The sequence below is a fragment of the Lathyrus oleraceus genome, chromosome 7, assembly GCF_024323335.1.
Source record: "Lathyrus oleraceus cultivar Zhongwan6 chromosome 7, CAAS_Psat_ZW6_1.0, whole genome shotgun sequence".
Taxonomy (NCBI): Eukaryota; Viridiplantae; Streptophyta; class Magnoliopsida; order Fabales; family Fabaceae; genus Lathyrus; species Lathyrus oleraceus.
The window spans coordinates 442,853,974-442,873,323 of NC_066585.1; the positions used below are offsets into that span (position 1 = coordinate 442,853,974).

General features: G+C 34.7%; 2 protein-coding genes across 3 annotated transcripts; both read right to left on the bottom strand.

Moving 5' to 3' along the window:
* Window positions 1-510: 510 nt before the first annotated feature.
* LOC127108034 (uncharacterized) lies at window positions 511-2,314 on the bottom strand. Of its 2 annotated transcripts, none has more exons than XM_051045396.1 (3): window positions 2,090-2,314; window positions 857-952; window positions 511-766 (listed from the first exon to the last, which is right to left on the bottom strand). In XM_051045396.1, the coding sequence occupies exons 1-3, from the start codon at window positions 2,270-2,272 to the stop codon at window positions 611-613; spliced, it is 435 nt and encodes a 144-aa protein (XP_050901353.1). In that variant the 5' UTR covers window positions 2,273-2,314; the 3' UTR covers window positions 511-610. The 2 variants fall into 2 exon arrangements, 1 of the variants encoding a protein (XP_050901353.1); XR_007795897.1 differs by lacking the exons at window positions 511-766; window positions 857-952 and adding exons at window positions 1,517-1,619; window positions 1,720-2,014.
* Window positions 2,315-2,375: 61 nt separating this feature from the next.
* LOC127104256 (probable protein phosphatase 2C 51) lies at window positions 2,376-11,705 on the bottom strand. The gene is made up of 9 exons (XM_051041448.1): window positions 11,278-11,705; window positions 10,529-10,678; window positions 4,757-4,970; window positions 4,488-4,674; window positions 4,126-4,390; window positions 3,626-3,731; window positions 3,392-3,533; window positions 2,895-3,156; window positions 2,376-2,439 (listed from the first exon to the last, which is right to left on the bottom strand). The coding sequence occupies exons 1-9, from the start codon at window positions 11,703-11,705 to the stop codon at window positions 2,376-2,378; spliced, it is 1,818 nt and encodes a 605-aa protein (XP_050897405.1).
* Window positions 11,706-19,350: the final 7,645 nt, after the last annotated feature.

A 19,350-nucleotide genomic window follows, 5' to 3' on the forward strand; every position in this document is an offset into this window, starting at 1 on the left:
TTACACCCTATTTTAGATTTAAAAAAAGGGTGTAATTGGTAGATATATACATTAAATTTTAAGACATTTACACCCTATTTAATATAAAACGGGTGTAAATTGTCACCTATTACACCCTGTTTTAGATAAAAAAAAGGTGTAATTGGTAGATATATACATTGAATTTTAGGACATTTACACCCTATTTAATATAAAACGGGTGTAAATTGTCACCTACATACATTGAAGTTAAACGAATTTACACCCTATTATAATTCAAACGGGTGTAAAATGACAAATATTTACACCCTATTTTTGATATATCAAATGTAAAATATCTTATAATTACATTTAATTTTAACACATTTACACCCTATTTTGTGTATGAAGGGTGTAAAATATCTCAATTTTTTTAAAAATATTTTATTTGAAATTTCATTAAACCAAATATTTTTATATATTCCTGGATATTCAATAAAAAACAAAAATAACCAAAACAAACATTTCTCTAATCTTTAGAATCTTGCACCAAGTCATACATCAACAAAAATTGTATTCATGTAAGAAAAAAATTCAACCACTTTGTTCATGTAACTTGTACCAATAAATCATTCATGGAACAAAAATATATCTATATATAAGTTTTTTTTAATCGCTTCTGTTTTGTCATTAAATCTTTCTTTTCCTGGTTCTCTTGCTCTTCAACCTTTTGCAAAAAGAATTGAGCCCAAAGTTGTCGGATGTGATCAATTGACTCTTTTTCATATGATGAGGTGTCTGTGAATATCTGCAAGTTCAAACATATAATAAATTAAACAACTACATGTTAAAACAATAATTTACATGTTTTTCATTAAATATATGTAATATAAAATACCTCATTGAATCTTTCAACAATACAAGCATCAATAATGTCAAACATATTTTTCATGACATAATATCCACATGCCCATCCGTTATCTTGTTGATGCCCCTGCATATAAACTCCTAGTTACATTAAAGCCACCAAAAACAACAACATCACAAACTTTTTTCCTTTTTCACAAAATTTGTACCAACACTAACTTTCTTCACTCGACATAGAAACACATACAATTTTAGTTGGTTCAGAGCATGTACAACTATAATTTTATCACCATAAGTGCAATTCAGTAATAAATATACTACATGTTTATAATGATAACTTACAAATATATCACTTGCAATTATAAAATCGGAATTTTCTTTTTCTTTATCTCATTTATAATAATATAAATAATCAAGATATATGGGCATTTAATACCTCTTTATAAATGGTATCTTTCAAGAACTAAAAAATCAAGCCAACGCACCAGTATTCCAAGAAACGACAATATAGTAAAACAAATCTTACCATAATATTCTTCCAATTAGGCTTCTTCTTCTTAATACCTCTTAATAAATGATAACCTTCTAGAGCTCTGATAAAAGAGTTGTCAACGAAGTAAGTTATAAATATAAAGACTATGTGTACAAAAATTTAGTATAAATGATATCTCTCTATTTAGGCTTCTTACCGCTCCAATATGACCTTAATATTTTTCTTAGGAGATCTGTTTAATGAACAAAACCAAAAAATAATATTATCTTCAGGACAAATGACAAACAATTGCCAGTGATTGCTGTAAATTTACAAAAAAAAAGTGTTAGAATCAATAAAATTTAAATATTACAAAATAACATATGAAAAACGATAAAACCTTGAAGGAAACATGTACTTACCTATTTAGCAATGGTCCTAAATAACATTTTTTTGGCTCTCCATCCAACTTATTTTGTATGTATGTTTGAATAACTTCGGCCGGTTTTGTGTGAACTAGTATCCTATTTGGATCGAGAAACCCAAATAGTTTGTTGAAATTCTTGGAGATACACATGCGATGTAGATATCTAAATTTTTGAGATTGTTAATCTTTTTGAGGTAATCTTCAGAAGCATCCATTTTTTTAGTTAAATCTTCAGTAGTCATAACCTTTGAGCAACTTCCGTTAGTGCTCGTACCCACAGATTCTACATGCTGTATCAAGTGAACATTAATTAAATTAATTTTTTTCTAATTTTTAGTAGATTAATTGTATCCAGTTACGCATACCTCTTTTATAAACATCTCTTTAGGCCTCTCGGAGCGGAGCTCCAATTGCATCTGTTGTAGGAGTTTCATTCCTTGTTGGATTTGAGCTCTCTCCTCTTGCATCTCTTTTTGCATTTGTTGTTGGAGCTCTGTTCTTTGTTGTTGGAGATGTTTTTGTAATTTATGTTGGAAATCTATATTCATTTTTTGCTCCAAGGCTTGAAGGTGGGCTAGAAGGTCATCTTGAGAGACACCTCCTAAGTTGGAGCGTGAACTTTTTCCATAGAATTTCTTAAAGCCCACACCCCTAGGAGCAGTGCGGATCCGACCAGTGCCAATCAGTCACTTTTGGTGCAGATATAACTCCATAACTGTTGAAATTTCATTATAAGAAATGTGTTAAATTTCAATACATAATTGTAAAGAAACCAGTCACCCTGAAATTTTAATTTTGTTAGCCCCACACGCATTAGTGTTTTGGTTTTGATGCCTGGACAAAGCACATGCCCTTTCCTACCTTTTTTACAATTTAATTTTAATACAAGACTGATAGTTGGTATTAACCAATCCACATTGTAGGAGTCTTGTAACTAACCCAGTTGAAATCTATGGTTCTTTAAATAGATCTAAATCCTTTGTAATCACAGTTAACAAAAATACAATACAGAAATCAAGAGAATTCAGTTGAGAATTCTCTCATCACATTCGTGAGAAAAGAATTCCAACAATCTTCAACATGAACCACATTGCACATGACATAAGGCATATACACTTGATAAGTTGATATAAGCTTGGAGTTTACGAAAATAATTTCAACTGAACCTACCTTTTAAATAACACATCACCAATAGCTCGTGTAATGGCCAGCTGACCATTTACGCGAGGCAAACCACCCCAATTTAGAACTTGACCACCAGCAGCTTCCACCCGAGTTCTTTCATCCTCTCTGTCTGGATGGTGATCCCTAGTCAATTCCTTCACTGCAAAATGATTGAGCCCACGGGAAGAAGCTAATCTATACTTTTCACGATCCCACACAGAAACAGAACCATCACGCTCTGTCTGCCTATATAGCTCTAATAAGGAGGCTACAGAAATATATATTAAAATTAACAACAATAGTCATGTTTTCTTTAAATAAAAAGTATGCCGGTCACCTTATCATAACCACACACAATATTATATTTATATTTTATGTCTAAAGTTTAGACAGAAGCAAGGAGAAACAATATAATCTTTATGCGATATCCTAATAAAGACATGATAAACTTATATCTTTAATAATGGAAGTTTGGTTATACTGTATTTCATAATCTTTCTCACCTTTAGCTTCCTTAGGAGACTGAAAATTTTCAGAGCACAAGAAAGCCTTAGAATCCCCAATATTGGCAACCAAAAACTTATCATCTGCAACCAATACAACTGTTGCTGTAGATCCTGAATGAATGTTATTTCTAGAGGCTTCCTTCATAGGTCAATTGAAAGATGTCAATAAAGAACACATACAAAACTGTATCAAACAGAGTTTTGTAAAAGTGAACAAAAATTCAATCTCACCTCAGAAAACCTTACATCAATATCATGGATTGCTCTCAACAATGCTTCCTTCAAAATTTCCAAGTGAAAAGAATCATCAAAATTAGCAGAAAATACATTCTGCAACCTGGAAAAGTAATTTTAGATGAGATACAGACACACAAATGCGAGAAACTAAATTAATGTAAAACTAAATGCTGTTTGAAATAGTTAGTACACTAATAAACCAACAAAACAACTCCAAATCCGAACCAAATATCAGCAAAATAGATATTCAAAAGTTATCCAAACAAAAATCACTTTGTAAATAACACATTTCTAACTGATACGCATTCCTTATAAATTCTTAAAAAGAAAGCACCAATATGCCACATTTACATTCACAGCTTACATAAGACCAACCATTCATGATAAACTATACTCGAGGTTTGATCAACAATACTAGAGATGCAAAAACACCTCTCTAGTGCTAGCTATTAATAAAATGTAGAACTATAGCTGCAATGCAATTGCAAAACCACCTTTCAGAATGCAGTTCATGCCATTGCCAACCTAAAATCTCTTTCCACCTATGCAATAAGTTTCCGTGATCATGGTCTCGCCTGTGAAGCAATTTTCCTGTGGAAGTCTTTGATACAACAGAATACATTGCATCAAGAAGAAAATAAGTATGCAGAACAAAATACTCCATCAAAAGTTTTGACGCCATCTCACTAGCTTCAGCACCGTTATGTCCATCGAAAACCGCCACAATTCCAACTACAACCTCCCTGATCCCCATCGTACCTGCTCCAGCAACAAACACATAGAATCAGAAATAAATCTTCCGAAGAAGCCTCTGGAACACGAAACAGAAAGGAAATTGGAATAGTGAATAGTTTACCGGGGAATGGAATGCGAACATCGAGTACACAGAGAGTGCGATCCTCTTGTGATTTTCTTCGACCCTGGAGCATCGAAGATTGACAACGCGTTGCAGTTCGAGGAGAAGAATCGTAATCGAAGAGTCTCCAGCGAGGGCATTTCGGGGATTGGAACACCGGCGGAGCACCGCCGTTTTTGTAAACCGTCAAGCACGTGGATGATTCACCGTCAGCGAATCAATTTTGATGAGTAGATGAATGAAAACAAACGAATAAATGAATAAAGTACCTTCCAAGCGAGTTCGAAACTGATGGAATTAACGATGAAACTAGAAGAAACCCAGCAAAGAAAAGTAAGAACAACAACGAATGAATCAACTTTAATATCCAAAGCAGCGTAAAAGAGAGTATAGAAAACGGTAAAGAAGAATGATGAAGCCGTTGTAGGTTGTGAAGATTTCCGAGCAATCACGTTCTTTGTTCCTTTTTCACTATTTCTTGCACTTCATCGATGATGAAAAGTTTCTAAAATGTGAAATGAAAAGAAAATTTGGAACATGAGAAGTCATGGTTATATTTTAGGCGGTAATGATAAATTGTACTTAGGGATTCCTAAATTTACACCCTATTTTAATATAACGGGTTTAATATAAATTTAGTCATTTATATTGTTATAATTATACACCCTATTTTTAAATATAGGGTGTCTATTGTTATATTAATATTCCAAAATTTACACTCTATTTTAATATAACGGGTTTAATATAAATTTAGTCATTTATATTGTTATAATTATACACCCTATTTTTAAATATAGGGTGTCTATTGTTATATATTAATATTAAAATTTATTATTTTTTTAAGAAAATTTAAGATTAAACAAATAAGAATAATAAAAGTTATTGTTTAAGGCACGAATATTTTATTTTTATTTTTAAATTTACACCCTTTTTTTGAATATCAGGTGTAATATAGAGTTGATAATAAATAATATTTGAATTTACACCCGTTATTTAAAAATAGGGTGTCTATTGTTACGTACTAAAATTCAAAATAAGACTTTATTTACAAAACTGCCACCGCATTTGCTTTTTACACCCGTTTTTTGTAAAACGGGTGTAAATTTACAAATTATATTATTCTTTTTGTACTAGTGCCTCCTCCAAAGTAGGGACCAAAATATAATCTGGGAACGTGAAACACCTCAATGGAGGGTCATAGAACTGCAACAATGTAAAGAGAGCATCATGTTGATCTTTGGAAACAACCGTGACGAAACTTAGAATCAAACCGTACTCCTTCTGGAATTTTTCTAAAGAACCGTGATCCATTAACTTCATCAGCTGTTGAATAGGCCCCAAGCAAACCACAGGAAACTTGTAGGCGACATGTCTCTTTCTACCAATATCCATCTTAGGAGAACCAGAAAACCCCGACCAGAATCAAAAGGAAGATGTAAACCCCTAGAAATAGATAAACATGTGTTAAATGATATGAATGCAAATGATGTGATGCAATGCAGTGATATGCGAATCAGGATTGCTGTATCTGCTTGAATATCTGTCAGGTTGCACTGTCTGAAGAGAAACCCACTGAAGAATATAATACAGGATCAAGTCTGCTCCAGAAAACCGGGTTGGTAGAAGGTTAAGGTTTCCTGAATTTAGCCCGCCCCTCACTGGTAGGTTCTAAGAACAAAAGTTCGTCAACTTCAGCCCTTCGGTCGAGAATAATACGTATACCACTGAAGGTTTGGCATTATTACGGGATAAAAGACCTCCACTGACTCCCCTCAACAGGATATGCTAAAGCAAGTTCCCAGTCTCGGGGTCCTCGGATTGAGCAGCGAGAATGTGCCCACCAGAGCTAACATAAACGCGTCTCGGAGGAGAGGCCTCGACTGAGTTCTCGGGAAATGGTCACCAGAGTCGACGATTTTTAAAGGAACATCATGCCGTTATGGAACACCCGTAGGACAGAATATATCCAAAAGAAACCTCGTCTGGAATGTGGATCTTCATGAACGACTTAACGTAGCAACATGCCACGCAAGCCTCATGACTATCCACTCTAAAACCTGTGTGTACGCTCAAGCCTGAGTAGTGGGCTTATCTCTCATAGAACATCCCACCCCAACAAACAAGCAAACCACAGAGCCAGCAGACACAATAATGATATGTACACAATACGATAAGATAAAGCAGATAAATGCCGAAAGTAAATAACTGTACAAAAGAAAAAACACCCAACCAACAAGAAAACTACAAAAGCTAGGAGGGACTCGCTTAGGGAAACTAAGGTCCCCAGCAGAGTCGTCAGCTGTCGCAACCTAAAAAAGGGAATGCGAAAAAAAACAACCGGCAAAAAAGAAAAGACAGAAGAGTCACCACCATGCGTTATTTATCTCAAAGGGGGGAAAGGAAACGCTCGAAGTAAACCTGGAAAAGGGAAAGGAAAAGACAAGGTCTCGCAACCAAATCTTGGGTTCGGGAGTCGATTATGCGAAGGGAAGGTATTAGCACCCCTACGCATCCGTAGTACTCTACGGGATCCACTCTTGTTGTTCCTGTCTAAAGGGTGTGGGTTTATCTAATGTACTAATTACTAAAAGAGGGGTCAAAAGAAAATGACTCGCACGGTTGTCGCATCCACTGCATACGTATCTCATCTGAATATGAGAATCAGAGTCTTCGTAGCTCGGCTACCTACGGGTTAAAGAAGAGTGTGCTCGCTAAGACATCGCGTCTTATGCCTACATATCTCATCTGGAATTAGAATCAGAGCAAGCTGTAGTTCGCCTAACTACGGGTAAAGGGTTGTGTTTTTTAGATGAACGACGTTACTACGCAATCTACCGGATGCTCGACCTTTTGAGACTTACTCGCTTATAGTATAAGGAGTTAACGTGTTCTTAGGAGAAGAAAAATCAATGAGTTTGTTTGTGTTTTTAGGAATGCTAATGCAAAAAGGAAGTCCTAGACGAAGGAACAGTGCTACCTTAATTGACATGCAAACGAGAGACTGTACGAAGCCTAGCAACCCTATCGGGAGACGATCACACCATACAAAACAAACATGCATAAAGTAAACACGCCAACAAAGGGCTCAAACATACATGGGTAGGGCTTTAGTCGAGAGGGGTCATATCAACCTCGACAAACAAGCCATGGAAAGGTGATCAAATGGACTCTTAACCACTGACCTTGAACGTCAGGGTGAGCAGATCAAAAGGGTAATGAGGATAAGACCTCATAGCTCTTAACCCTGGACAGGGTGAGCTCATGACAAAAAATAGGGATTCAGAAAGGTGGAACCCTCTCCACCAACTGACCAGGCAAAAGATCTTGGGCTTTTGCTCTGAAGCGTCAACACGTAGTGTGAGCATAAAGAATGACACACTGAATAACGGGGGATTGACTACTAATCCCTCTTATCCGTCAATTGCCTCTTCATGGAGGTCTTTAGGCGCAAAAGTAAACAAACAAAAGAAAACAAACAAAGAAAACATCGCCTTCTATTGAGGTCTTCCAACTAAGAAAACAGTAAAATGCGGGAAAGATGTAAAAGGGGTCGGAAGATCTACCCCACGGATAAAGATCCGAAGTAACAGCAACTAAAGAAACGAGAAACCCAGAGATCTCTCAAGCTAGCATCATCAAAGAAATCAAGTCAGCAAAGCAATCAGAACAAATCTCCAAATGGTATCCCACAAATAAAGTGGAATACCAAGCAAGCTATCTCTTCAAGAGTCATGTGAGCCCTCACAAAAACTCAACAAACAAGTTAGAGAAGCAAGATAGGGTGCAATCTAGAGTTGCACCAAATAGAAGAATCATACCAACAATATTGTCAGGTGAACAGTGCACAGATGCAATAGAAAGCATGTCGTAACGAACACAACACAGATTGGAGAGAAAACAGAAAAAAGCTACTGTCGCGATCGCTATTGCTCGGGTTCTGGAATTCCCATGGATAACAGTACGATTTCATAAATTAAATGGTCAAACATTCAAGGCATTGTTCTACACATTCATGCCTATCTAAACCCGTGGGCAAAAACCGAATGATACCCACTCTTTCAAATTCACCATAATACCTCATACATTTAAAAATTTCAAATTGAAGGCATAAAATAATGGGAATAAGGCAAACCTGATTGGAGAGTTCGAATGAAATTGAATTGCACCGTTGGGTTTGCAGAACAATCTTAGGGTTTATATGAGGTAGAATAGGTTCTTTGTAGATGAGTTCCCTTTAGTGTCCGGAGGCTACTCTGAATCCTGTTAGCTTTTCTCCTTCCTTCTAGTCTGTCTGCCCTTTTTTGGGAGATGGAAGTCTAGAATTTATAACCTGATTTTCGTGGCTTTGTGGGCTCCGATGAGAGAGGTCCAAGCCTAAGATTTTCTATTATATTTTGAAAACGCGTGCGCTTCGCCTAGCGAAGAATTTGCTCGCCTAGCGAGCATGACAGTGCAGATTCGCTAAGCGAACCACGCTGTTCGCCTAGCGAGCATGACAGACTTTTGCTCCTTCAAGATTAGCGTTTTGAATGATAAATAGCCCCCATTTGAACATGTTGGAAGTAACTCAAGTCATTCCCCTGTGTTGACTGATCATCTAAATAGAACCCACAAAGTGTCTTGGATGATATTCAAGCTTCTCGGACCTAATTTTGATGGACATGATGAAATGCAATATGAAATGTTAAATGACCTAAAAATGAATGCATGAATGAAGGGGGGAAAATTTGAGGTGCTACAGTCGGTCAAAATTTCTTTTGTCGACATGGTTTACCTCCGCATGGAAGAAACTTTGGTTAGCTTCTATATGCTCCACAGTCCCACTGGGCTTCTACATCGTGATTCTTTTGTACATCGAGGAAGTCACACATTCTACTCCAAGTATCCATTCTCACCCCACTAGAAAATTGTAATTCACCTTAGTCAGAATCACAACGAACAAGGTAGGTTGAGTGGTGGTTCCTACAACCACGTCAACTTGAATATCTCCCAAGGGCATGTTAGTCTTCCCCTTATATTTGACAAGAACATGACAGTTGATTTTAAATTTATAGGTTCCAATATTTCTAAGTAAGTAATGTGGCATAAGATTGATACATGATCTATAGTCTATGAGAACCTTATTTATCCAGACACCCTCGATTTTAACCCTTATATACATAGACTAAGTGTTGTTGTATGGACATGTTTTTATATTTCAAATATGGCTTTATCTTCATTAACAGAGCCATCATGCATGACATAGTAACATAACGTCTTATGAGTAGCCATTTCTTCAGCATAGACATCCTCCTCTTCAGTTACTTCTGTAATTGTATCGTATTATAATGGCAACACAGATATCATATTGCATATAATATCCAAATCATCCTCCGAACCTGAGTCAAAGTCATAACTCGACATCTCCTCGTCGTCATTGACAAAGATCTTTGGTTATTTTTCCATCACCGGTGGCAGTTGGGGACACAACCTCTGCTTGACAAGCTTTCTTTCTGTCTGCCCATCAACCATAGCTTGAACATTACTATTCTTACTTATTCTCCCTGCTTCAAAGGCATTTTTTTATTTCTCTTATGTGTCCTGCACTGAGTTTGAGTCATGGGATTCTACCCTATGTAGTCCTTAGAAATATACGAGTATTTATTGGATGTTTGAGAGTTGTTGAGGTACGAGGATCTTGCACCTACTTCTATTAGCTTCAACTTTCCTTTAATAGTAGTCGACCTTTCTATAGGTTCAACCCACTCCCTAAGAGGGACATTAGTAGAAAAGGCATATGTCTTAGGCCTCTCACTCTTTCGAGGGACTCCGTTTTTATTGAAAAAGAACTCCTTGTGTTGGTCTTGTCGACCAACTTTCCAAAAATGATATGGTTAATTTTTTCTACCTCTTTCACGGCCTCTTTGTAAAAAAACATCACTACAACACGGGCACAACATGACATCAGAGTCCTTTACCTTGCACGTATTTAAAAAATCAATGAGCTATTCCTTGGACTTGGGAAAAAACACCTTCATTTTTTCTTCATAACTATGTTCAACCTCTTTTGTGTCATATCATCCATTAACACATCAACAGGATCGACAAAAATATCCCCTTCAACCTTGGGATCAACTTCTTCCTCCAATCGAGCTTTTTGCTTATAAGCAAATTTGAGCCTCCTACCTTTCAATGCAGTTTGAACAAGATCCCTTAAAAATTCACATTGAGAAGTTTTATGACCTAAGAAGTTATGAAATTTTCAAAAACCATATTTCTTCCTCTATTCTAATGGAGGTGTCTCAAGCCCTTTAGGGATTATGATTTGACCATTAGAACTAGGAGATCAAAAATTTCGCCACACTTAGTTAGATCAAACATATAAGTTTTTGTGACAAATTTATCGTTTTTTGGTTTGATAAGATTTTCCCATTTGAAGGTTTTAGAAATTTACACACACACACACACAGATATATATATATATATATATATATATATATATATATATATATATATATATATATATATATATATATATATATATATATATATATATATATATATATATATATATATATATATATATATATATATATATATATATATATATAGACCTTGGCTTTAATTCTGCCACATTGACCTTATTTTCCTTGACAAAGTCATTGTCTGTGCCAGATAAGTTTTCAATTTCGTCTATTTCGATGTAGACTACTTTTTCTTTTTTATACACTTAATCAACGTATTTTTCTCATATTTCAAACACTCGACCTGTCAAACTCTATCTTCTAATTAGGCCATATCTCATAAATACCGAGTGTTTAACTTTTTCCTAATAAAATAACCAATACCCCCTACAGCCAATTCAACTAAATCATGTTCAGGAACTTGGGTAAAGCACATCGGTTTCATTATCCTAAACCTATTTAGGTCATCATCTATGCTGTCAACCACCTTTTTCCTCACATTGGCCAACTTCTTGAGGCTAATATTAGATTGGCTAATGTAGAACTGCTCATGGAACGCTCTTTCTAGTTGATTCCAATTAAATATGAACTGTGGAGGCAATGTATTTAACCACATAAAAACGTTCTTTGTCAAATCATTAGGAAAATATTTTGTTTTCAAATTTTCATTATTGGCTAAATTGTCGGCCTTACTCTGATACCTAGCAACATGCTCGACTGTGGACTCATTGGTGTCACCAGAAAACTTAGTAAAATCAGGGACTTTCCATCCCATGGGATGTTTGGTCTGCTAGACATAGTCCTAAATAGGTTACATATAGTTGGGCCTATGAAGGCCAACATTATGTCCATTTTGGACCAAAATTAGTTCGACCACGTTAGTTATATTGTTTTCCCCCTCCAAAGTTATTTTGTTGGACATTCCTAAGTATGTGGTTGACATCCTGCTTTCTATGCACCATAACTATTTTAGGACCATTTTGAGTTTGGTTTCCCTCGACTACCCTCAGTGGAGTTTATTCCACATACATTTGGTTATTATGTAACTACACAACTAGCGCATGAGGCATCCCAAAAACAACAATTCTACCCATCAAATGGGTTAACTGCTGGTAACTCTAGGTTATGTTATGTATTAGAGGGTGAAACACAATACCTATATGTTGTGCTAACATTTTCACCATCTCGTGGTTACTCTCATCCATTTGTTGCCTCATAGAAGCTAGATAATTTATTGTTAAGGCTAACATTCTTGGAGGAATATATCCAACTCTTCCTTGTGGTTGTGCCACCCGACCATGGTTACTTATGGAAAATCACGATGCCAAGTGTAGATTTAGGGGTGACGATATCATCGCAGCATTATCTATAAATGTCAAAGCATGACTTTGTAACCCTGCCATCATGGTAGTTGGCATGCCATATGGGTAATCCCTAGTAACTAAGGGTATGGTAAGAATTGGGACATAAGGGGGGCGTAGGGTCCCCTTCAACAATCGAAGTAGGCCTGGGTGTAGTTGGGTTGTTTGTTATTGGATGTAAACAAAACTACTACTCCTGGTATTGACGTCAAAGTTGCTATTGGAGTTAAGATTGGTCATGTGACTCTAACAAGATTTGGTGTCTCTGTTGTACCAACCGTCAAAGTACTTGGTGGTTTTGAGTCTGGAGCATCCTTTCGGGATTGAGAAGTGTTTTTTGGAATAATCATTTATGATAAATTCCTACCATTTCTTAAACGCATATGACTTAGGGCATTGAAAAAATTTCATGTAGAATAAAGATGTCTAAATAATAAAATAATTTCTTGTAAAGTAAAAGAAAAAACTTTCCACAAGAGGTCCTACTAGGCGTGCCAATTTGTTCGTAGGTGTTTTTAGCGAACAATCACGAGTTTAAATAGTCTTTGAGATTAACTCGAAAAATCTCATAAGCAATTTTGTGCAAACACATGTATAAGAAAATATGTATGTGAAGTGGCTGTGAATGTCTATATGCAGTGAGAGTAAAGACAAACTTTAACCACGAAAAAACTTGAATTAAAGTAAAAGAAAACTGTAATGAATAACATTACATAAGCGCAATAAATGAAAAAAATTGTAAAGTGTTTCAATTAAGGAAACATAAAAATAATTTTAAAAAAGGGACGCACACTCACGTGTTACTCACAAACAGTTTCACACTTTGACTAGGGTACTCCATTTCTATAGAGAAAATATATGAATTTTGTGACCTTGATTATAATATATATATATATATATATATATATATATATATATATATATATATATATATATATATATATATATATATATATATATATATATATATATATATATATATATATATATATATATATATATATATATATATATATATATATATATATATATATATATATATATATATGAAACTAAATATAACCGTCTCCGACAACTTATTCCTAGAAATAGACGCATCTTCAAAAATATGCAACTTAATCTTTTGATGCACTGCCACATTGTCAGTACTTGAAAACTGCTGAAAACAATTATCCCATGTTCCAAAATCTTATAAGTCTTTTCAAACCATGTTTTAAGATTTGCTCTTGAGACTTCTCCAACCCATGTTTTAAGATCTGCTCTTGAAATTCTTTGAAACCATATTTCAAGATCTTCTCTTGAGATTCTTCCAACCGTCTTTCAAGATGTTAGTCAAAACTTTCCAATCAACATATACATTTCTGTCAACTTGTGTCAATCAATGCTAACACTTAGTATTTTACTAATGCAACATTCAATTGACTTTTTATAAATAGAAATTCTAGGCTAACACCCTGTCATTACGAAGTTCAAACCATGTTGGCATGTGAACCTTTTTGACTTCAAATAGGGAAATTTGCAATGACAATGTGATTGAATCGGTCTAAATCGTAATATAGAGAATTTTTTTGTAATATTTAAATGATGATTATATAAAATTATTTTAAAATTTGAAAAATAACTAAACATATTTGTAGCGGTGCATTCGTGACCATCTAGCCATGGATAAACCCGGCGTCAATTGAAAAAAATTAGAGCCGCCACCACACCTTATTTGTTTCCAAAGGAAAAGGGAAAAGTACGAACAAAACCCAAAGATAAGAAGTTTTCAAATCAAAACTAATAAAATGCCAAACATTACAGGTAAGGGGGTTAGTTACATAGAGGGAAAGTATTAACACCAAAAGTGTCTTAGGTACTCCTAGGGAGTCCTTTTTTATGTGCAAGTGTTTTTGTTGAAAGATGTTTGATAAAAATGGAATGGGGGGATGAGAAAAGAATTCATTATTATATTTTAGTGTTTGACAAGACCTTCGATCTTTTTCCTACGTACCAACATAAAAATGAGGGATCAAAACCCCGTAGTTCGTGGTAAAAATTTCAAAGAAGTTGATGGATTGATTTTACCAAAAAGTTTTAAAAGAAAAAGGCACAAAATGGCCAAAAGATTTAAATGAAGTTGTTAATTCTTTTTGTCTTTTTGAAATGATTAAATTTATTCACAAGTTTGATTTAATAAAAAGTTTGAAAATACATTGGCATAAGACCAAAGTTTCTACTCTTTAAAACATGTCTATGTTTGAAACCACAAGCAAAGAAGATTTTTAAAATAGGGAGAGATTTTGAATTTAAAGAAGTGGTAGGAGATGAAGAGACTACCCTAGACAAAAATTAAAAGTTAAAAGTTGAAAAGATCTGACCAATGGGAAGTAATCCACAAGATACGAATGTCATATACAAACACATTTCCTTTGGAGTTTTGAGCAGACAATAAGCATAAGCAATATCCAAGAAATTATATGAAGGCCAAGGAATCGAATAAAGATAGCCATAATATCCAAGCAAGCACTCCAATAGCAAGCAATCTTCAATATCTTCAAACGTATCAGATGAAATATTTCCTTGGCAAACTCACAGAAACAATCATGAGATAAAAACAATAAGATCAAGATAAAAGCTTAAACACAGAGATAAAATAACAGATAAACCAATGGAGCTCTCAAGGTTTGTATCAGATGAAACGCATTATCAAGGATAGCTCAGTTTCAAACAGTGGCATTGGCCAAGTCCTTAAAGCATAGGGAACGTTTCCTAATTCTAAGTCCGAGAGTTTAAATCAAGTCTAACAATCCATCAACATATTTTTTAGAGTTTATGTTATTATTAAGTATTTTTAAGGTCTGAAGACCACAAACAGAATCACAAGCACACAATATATACTCCCAAGATATGGCTCAAGTGAGCAAAGTGAAAATGACTGAAACATAAACATCTTGCATGATATGTAAATGACAATGAATGATAAAGGTGCTGAAATTTAAATCGGATTAAGTAAATGACTTAAAAGTAAATCAATGTTAATGAAATGTTAGTCAAATATTAGTGAAGAGTTCAATTTGTTTAAGTCATTCTTTGGAGAATACTAAACCATTCATTCACAAGTATGAAGACATGAACCAAGACATCATCCATGAGAAGGACTCCAACTTGGATAAATCAACAAGTATGCCACTGATTCTCATGAAAGGAAAAAAGGTCAAGTCTTCACATAATTCCATGAAGAATGAGAGACTTACAATCTCACTTACTAGAATGTTATGCCTTGCAGGACAAATTTAGCTCTATATTAAGCAATTGTAATTGGACTTATATAGAAGTCACAACTATCTGAGGCCGAACAATAAGGATATTGATGTTAATGCATATTAGAGACTTGGTAGAAAGAACCAAGCTCCTAAAACATACCACACACTGAAATAAAGATGGGATGGACCTATCTCAATCCAGCTCATGTTGATTCATCTAACACAAGGTCATTGATGAATCAATTAGCATTTGGACATTAGAGAAATCATTGGTCAATGATGGATTGGGAAAGAATAGGGATGAAGATGAAGAGGGGAGAGGAAATAAAAACCCAAATTGATCACAGGAGGAAGTTCATCTGATCAATACTATCCATTCATTTTAGGGAATGAAATGTACATTTCATCAACCCCATAAATCCAATAGTATTGATCAAATAAAAGTTTAAATTAACCATGATCAAGGCTAAGCAGAAAGTCAAACATCACAAGGTCAACCGAATGGCTCAATAATATTTTTAATCAATTAAACAAATAAAAATCAATTTAAAAATGAATTAAAATGCATTTTAAAATGGATCAAACCTCAAATCCCTCCAAATCAGCAAATAAATAGCTAAGGGATTTATCCTAGGTCAAAGGACCTTAGATAAAAAAAATTAGAATTTATGGAAAGTCAGAAGTATTTTAAAATATTTAAAAACAAGTAAAGAATCATTTAATTAAAAAAATATCAAAATTAATCAAAAAATGATTTTAATTCAAAATATGGAAGAGGAAAATATTTAAAGATTTCTGGCGAAAGTCCCATATTTTTTTGGATTAAAAATGAAGTTTCTATGAATAAAATAAATGGATTAAACATAAAATTATAAATTAAAATAAAAGAAAAAAAACAAGGACCATCAGATCTCCCTCATTAATTGAGGTGGCAGATATGATGGCTGCGCGTGTGGTGTCCACAAAACATACTAGTCAAACGCATTGCAAATATGGTCATGCAAACTAAGGGCAAGGATTAAAACGTTTAAACATGATCAAAGGGATGAGAGGGTGCCAACAGACCACCTAGGGCTCCGGTCATCTTCTCTGGTAGGCCTCACCGGATTGCTCCACCATCAACCTTCAAAAAAATAAAAAGTGCATACACTAATTTGAAGAGAAAAATGTCACAAATCCAAATCTGCCCTCAAAAGTCTCCAATTCTCACTATATTGAAATATATGTGGAATTGAAAATTGAGGAGTATGAACTGAGTTTCTTCAATTTGACCTCAAAGCAACTAAATCTTGTTGCCTATGTTGGTAGGCTTCAGCTAACCAAAAATCAAGTGAAATGATAGAGAATTGAGGGTGAATCGAATCAGAAAAGTTTCACAAAATTGACCTTCTGTTTGCAGTGAGTAAACTCGATCTTGATCTTAATTTTCTTTGGCTTGCTTCTACTAGCTTGCAGGAGATTATTTGGATGCAAAAGGGCTTTGAATTCTTGGAGTTTCAATTCCAAAATAGAATGGGAATCAAAACTCGTTCTCAGGAGAAATCTTCAAGAAATTCTATTAATGGAGGGTGGGAGTGTTTACAAGTCAAAGCTTAGGCCAAGTGTCCTTGATTCTGAGTAGAATGAGTTGCATTTATAGACTTCCCAATTGATGTTCACACACTTTCCTCAAATGCCAAAAATAGCAACTGTAGTATGCATGGTTGCATGGTAATGTAACAAGGCCCAAAGAATGATTGGAATGAGTCCAAAATCGTGCACAAGTAATGCTGTAAGCAATTCATGAGGCCATGCATTGTTAGTTGAAAGTTGATCACAAATGTTTCCAAATAGGGCCATGCAAAGTAAACATGCGCAAGTCCCTCAAATTTGATCCAAATGACATTATCTTGGACTCTTTATAAAGCTAACAGGAAGGGGAACAACTTTGATGATGAACGGTTTTCCATTTGGAGCTTGGACCATGACGAATTTTAAGGTGGAAGTTGGAAGAGTAAAACATAGTTGAAAATTTTCTAAGTTAAAGTCAAATGACCACTTTTTCTACCTTGAGTAACTTTTGCTATGAGCTACAAATAAAAATGGTTCCTTCATAAAACTTGTATATATTTCATTCCTCTTCAATTTGGTGACCAATTTGACACCATTTTTATCTTGCATGAGGGAGTTATGGATTTTAAAAGTTGAGGACAATTGTTTGTTCAATGATGATGACCCAAAATGACCTATAATAATTCCTCTTAGTACATGCCCTTGCAAGTTGATTTTGACCTTAATAAAAGAAAAAAAGTTGGAGAAGACATCTTGCAATTAATCGTGAAGCTTGGATGTCCTTCATATCACAAAAAGTGAGCATGTTATGGTTCATGGAAGTTGACCTCATAACTAGGGCACTGTAGCGGTAAATTCATGATCGTCAAGCTATGGATAAGCTAGAGATCAAATAACAAGAGTCGCCACCGCGCTTTTACTGTTTCCAAGGGAAAAGGGAAAAAGTACGAACAGAACCCATAAAGTAAGAAGTTTTCAAATCAAAACTAATAAAATGTCAGAGATTACAGGTAAGGGGTTGGTTACACAGAGGGAAGGTGTTAGCACTCAAAGTGTCCTAGGTACTCCTAGGGAGCCCTTTTTGTGTGCATATGTATTTGGTACAAAGTGATGTTTTCAAACAAATAGAATGGGGGGATGAGAAAAGAATTCATTAATTATATTTTTGTGTTTGGCAAGACCTTCGGTCTTGTGCCTACGTACCAACATAAAAATGAGGGATCAAAACCTCGTAGTTCGTGATACAAATTTCAAATTGGATGCATTGCTTTTAACAAAAAATAAGTTTGAAAGGAACAAAGGCCTAAAAATGGTTTGAATGAGTTAGTTCTTTTTGGATTTTTGAAAGTTTAAGTCAAGTATGATTAAGTTTATTTACAAGTTTGATTTAAGAAAAGAAGTTTGAAAATGCAATGGCATAAAGCCAAAGTTTCTATCTTCTTGCAAAAGTGGTCAGCATTTAGAAAAAAAATAAGTTCAATCAAAGAAGGTTTTGAAAAAGGAGGGAGATATTTTGAAATTAAATAAATGGGGAGAAGATGAAGAGACTAATCCTATGTACAAAATTTAAAGTTTAAAGTTGAAAAGATCTGACCAAATGGGTAGCAATCCAATAGACAAGAATGTCAATAGAAACCCAGATGAATTCCACAAGTCACAGGGTCAACATAACAGCTTCACAATGATCATGTTGCAGATGAACGTAGAGAGATCTTGAATGATGTATCAGATAAAGTTTAAAATTGAAAGCACTTGGTTTCTCAATAAGTTGGCATTGGCCAAGTCCTTTAGCATAGGAATGTTGCCTAAGTTCTAAGTCCATTTGTCCTAGATCAAACCAATAGTCCACACAAAAGTTTTTTAGGGTTTTTGTTATTATTATGTACATTAATGGCCAAAGACCACACAAACAAGCAAAACACAAACAAAATATATCACATAATATGGTCCAAGTGGACAAAGTGAAAATTGCATTAACATAAACAATTAGAATGATATGAACAATGCCAAATGTATAAACGCTAGAATTAAATAACATTAAAGTAAAGGGCTTGAAATTAAAGGTTAGTAGTTAATAGGTTAGAAGTTAGTATTGTTTTGTTTTTGCTTTTCATTCTTAGACATTCTTTGGAGAACACTCAACCCACTAATCACAAGCATGGATCCTAGAACCAAGACATCTTCCAAAGGAAGGAAAAAAGGCCATGTTTCCACATAATACCATGAAAGAGGGGAGACTTACAATCTCACTAACTATAATGCT

What these genes read in the sequence shown, in the direction of transcription:
- LOC127104256 (XM_051041448.1), bottom strand. Translation starts at nt 11,705, where the DNA reads ATGGGATGGAAAGTCCCTGATTTTACTAAGTTTTCTGGTGACACCAAT. An exon ending in TGTTCGCATTCCATTCCCCG is followed by an intron (nt 4,391 to 4,487) that starts GTAAACTATTCA and finishes TTGCTGGAGCAG; the next exon opens with GTACGATGGGGATCAGGGAG. An exon ending in GTCTCCTAAGGAAGCTAAAG is followed by an intron (nt 3,157 to 3,391) that starts GTGAGAAAGATT and finishes ATATTTCTGTAG; the next exon opens with CCTCCTTATTAGAGCTATAT.
- LOC127108034 (XM_051045396.1), bottom strand. Translation starts at nt 2,272, where the DNA reads ATGAATATAGATTTCCAACATAAATTACAAAAACATCTCCAACAACAA. An exon ending in AAGAGATGTTTATAAAAGAG is followed by an intron (nt 953 to 2,089) that starts GTATGCGTAACT and finishes GTTTATATGCAG; the next exon opens with GGGCATCAACAAGATAACGG. An exon ending in TTGTTGAAAGATTCAATGAG is followed by an intron (nt 767 to 856) that starts GTATTTTATATT and finishes TTGAACTTGCAG; the next exon opens with ATATTCACAGACACCTCATC.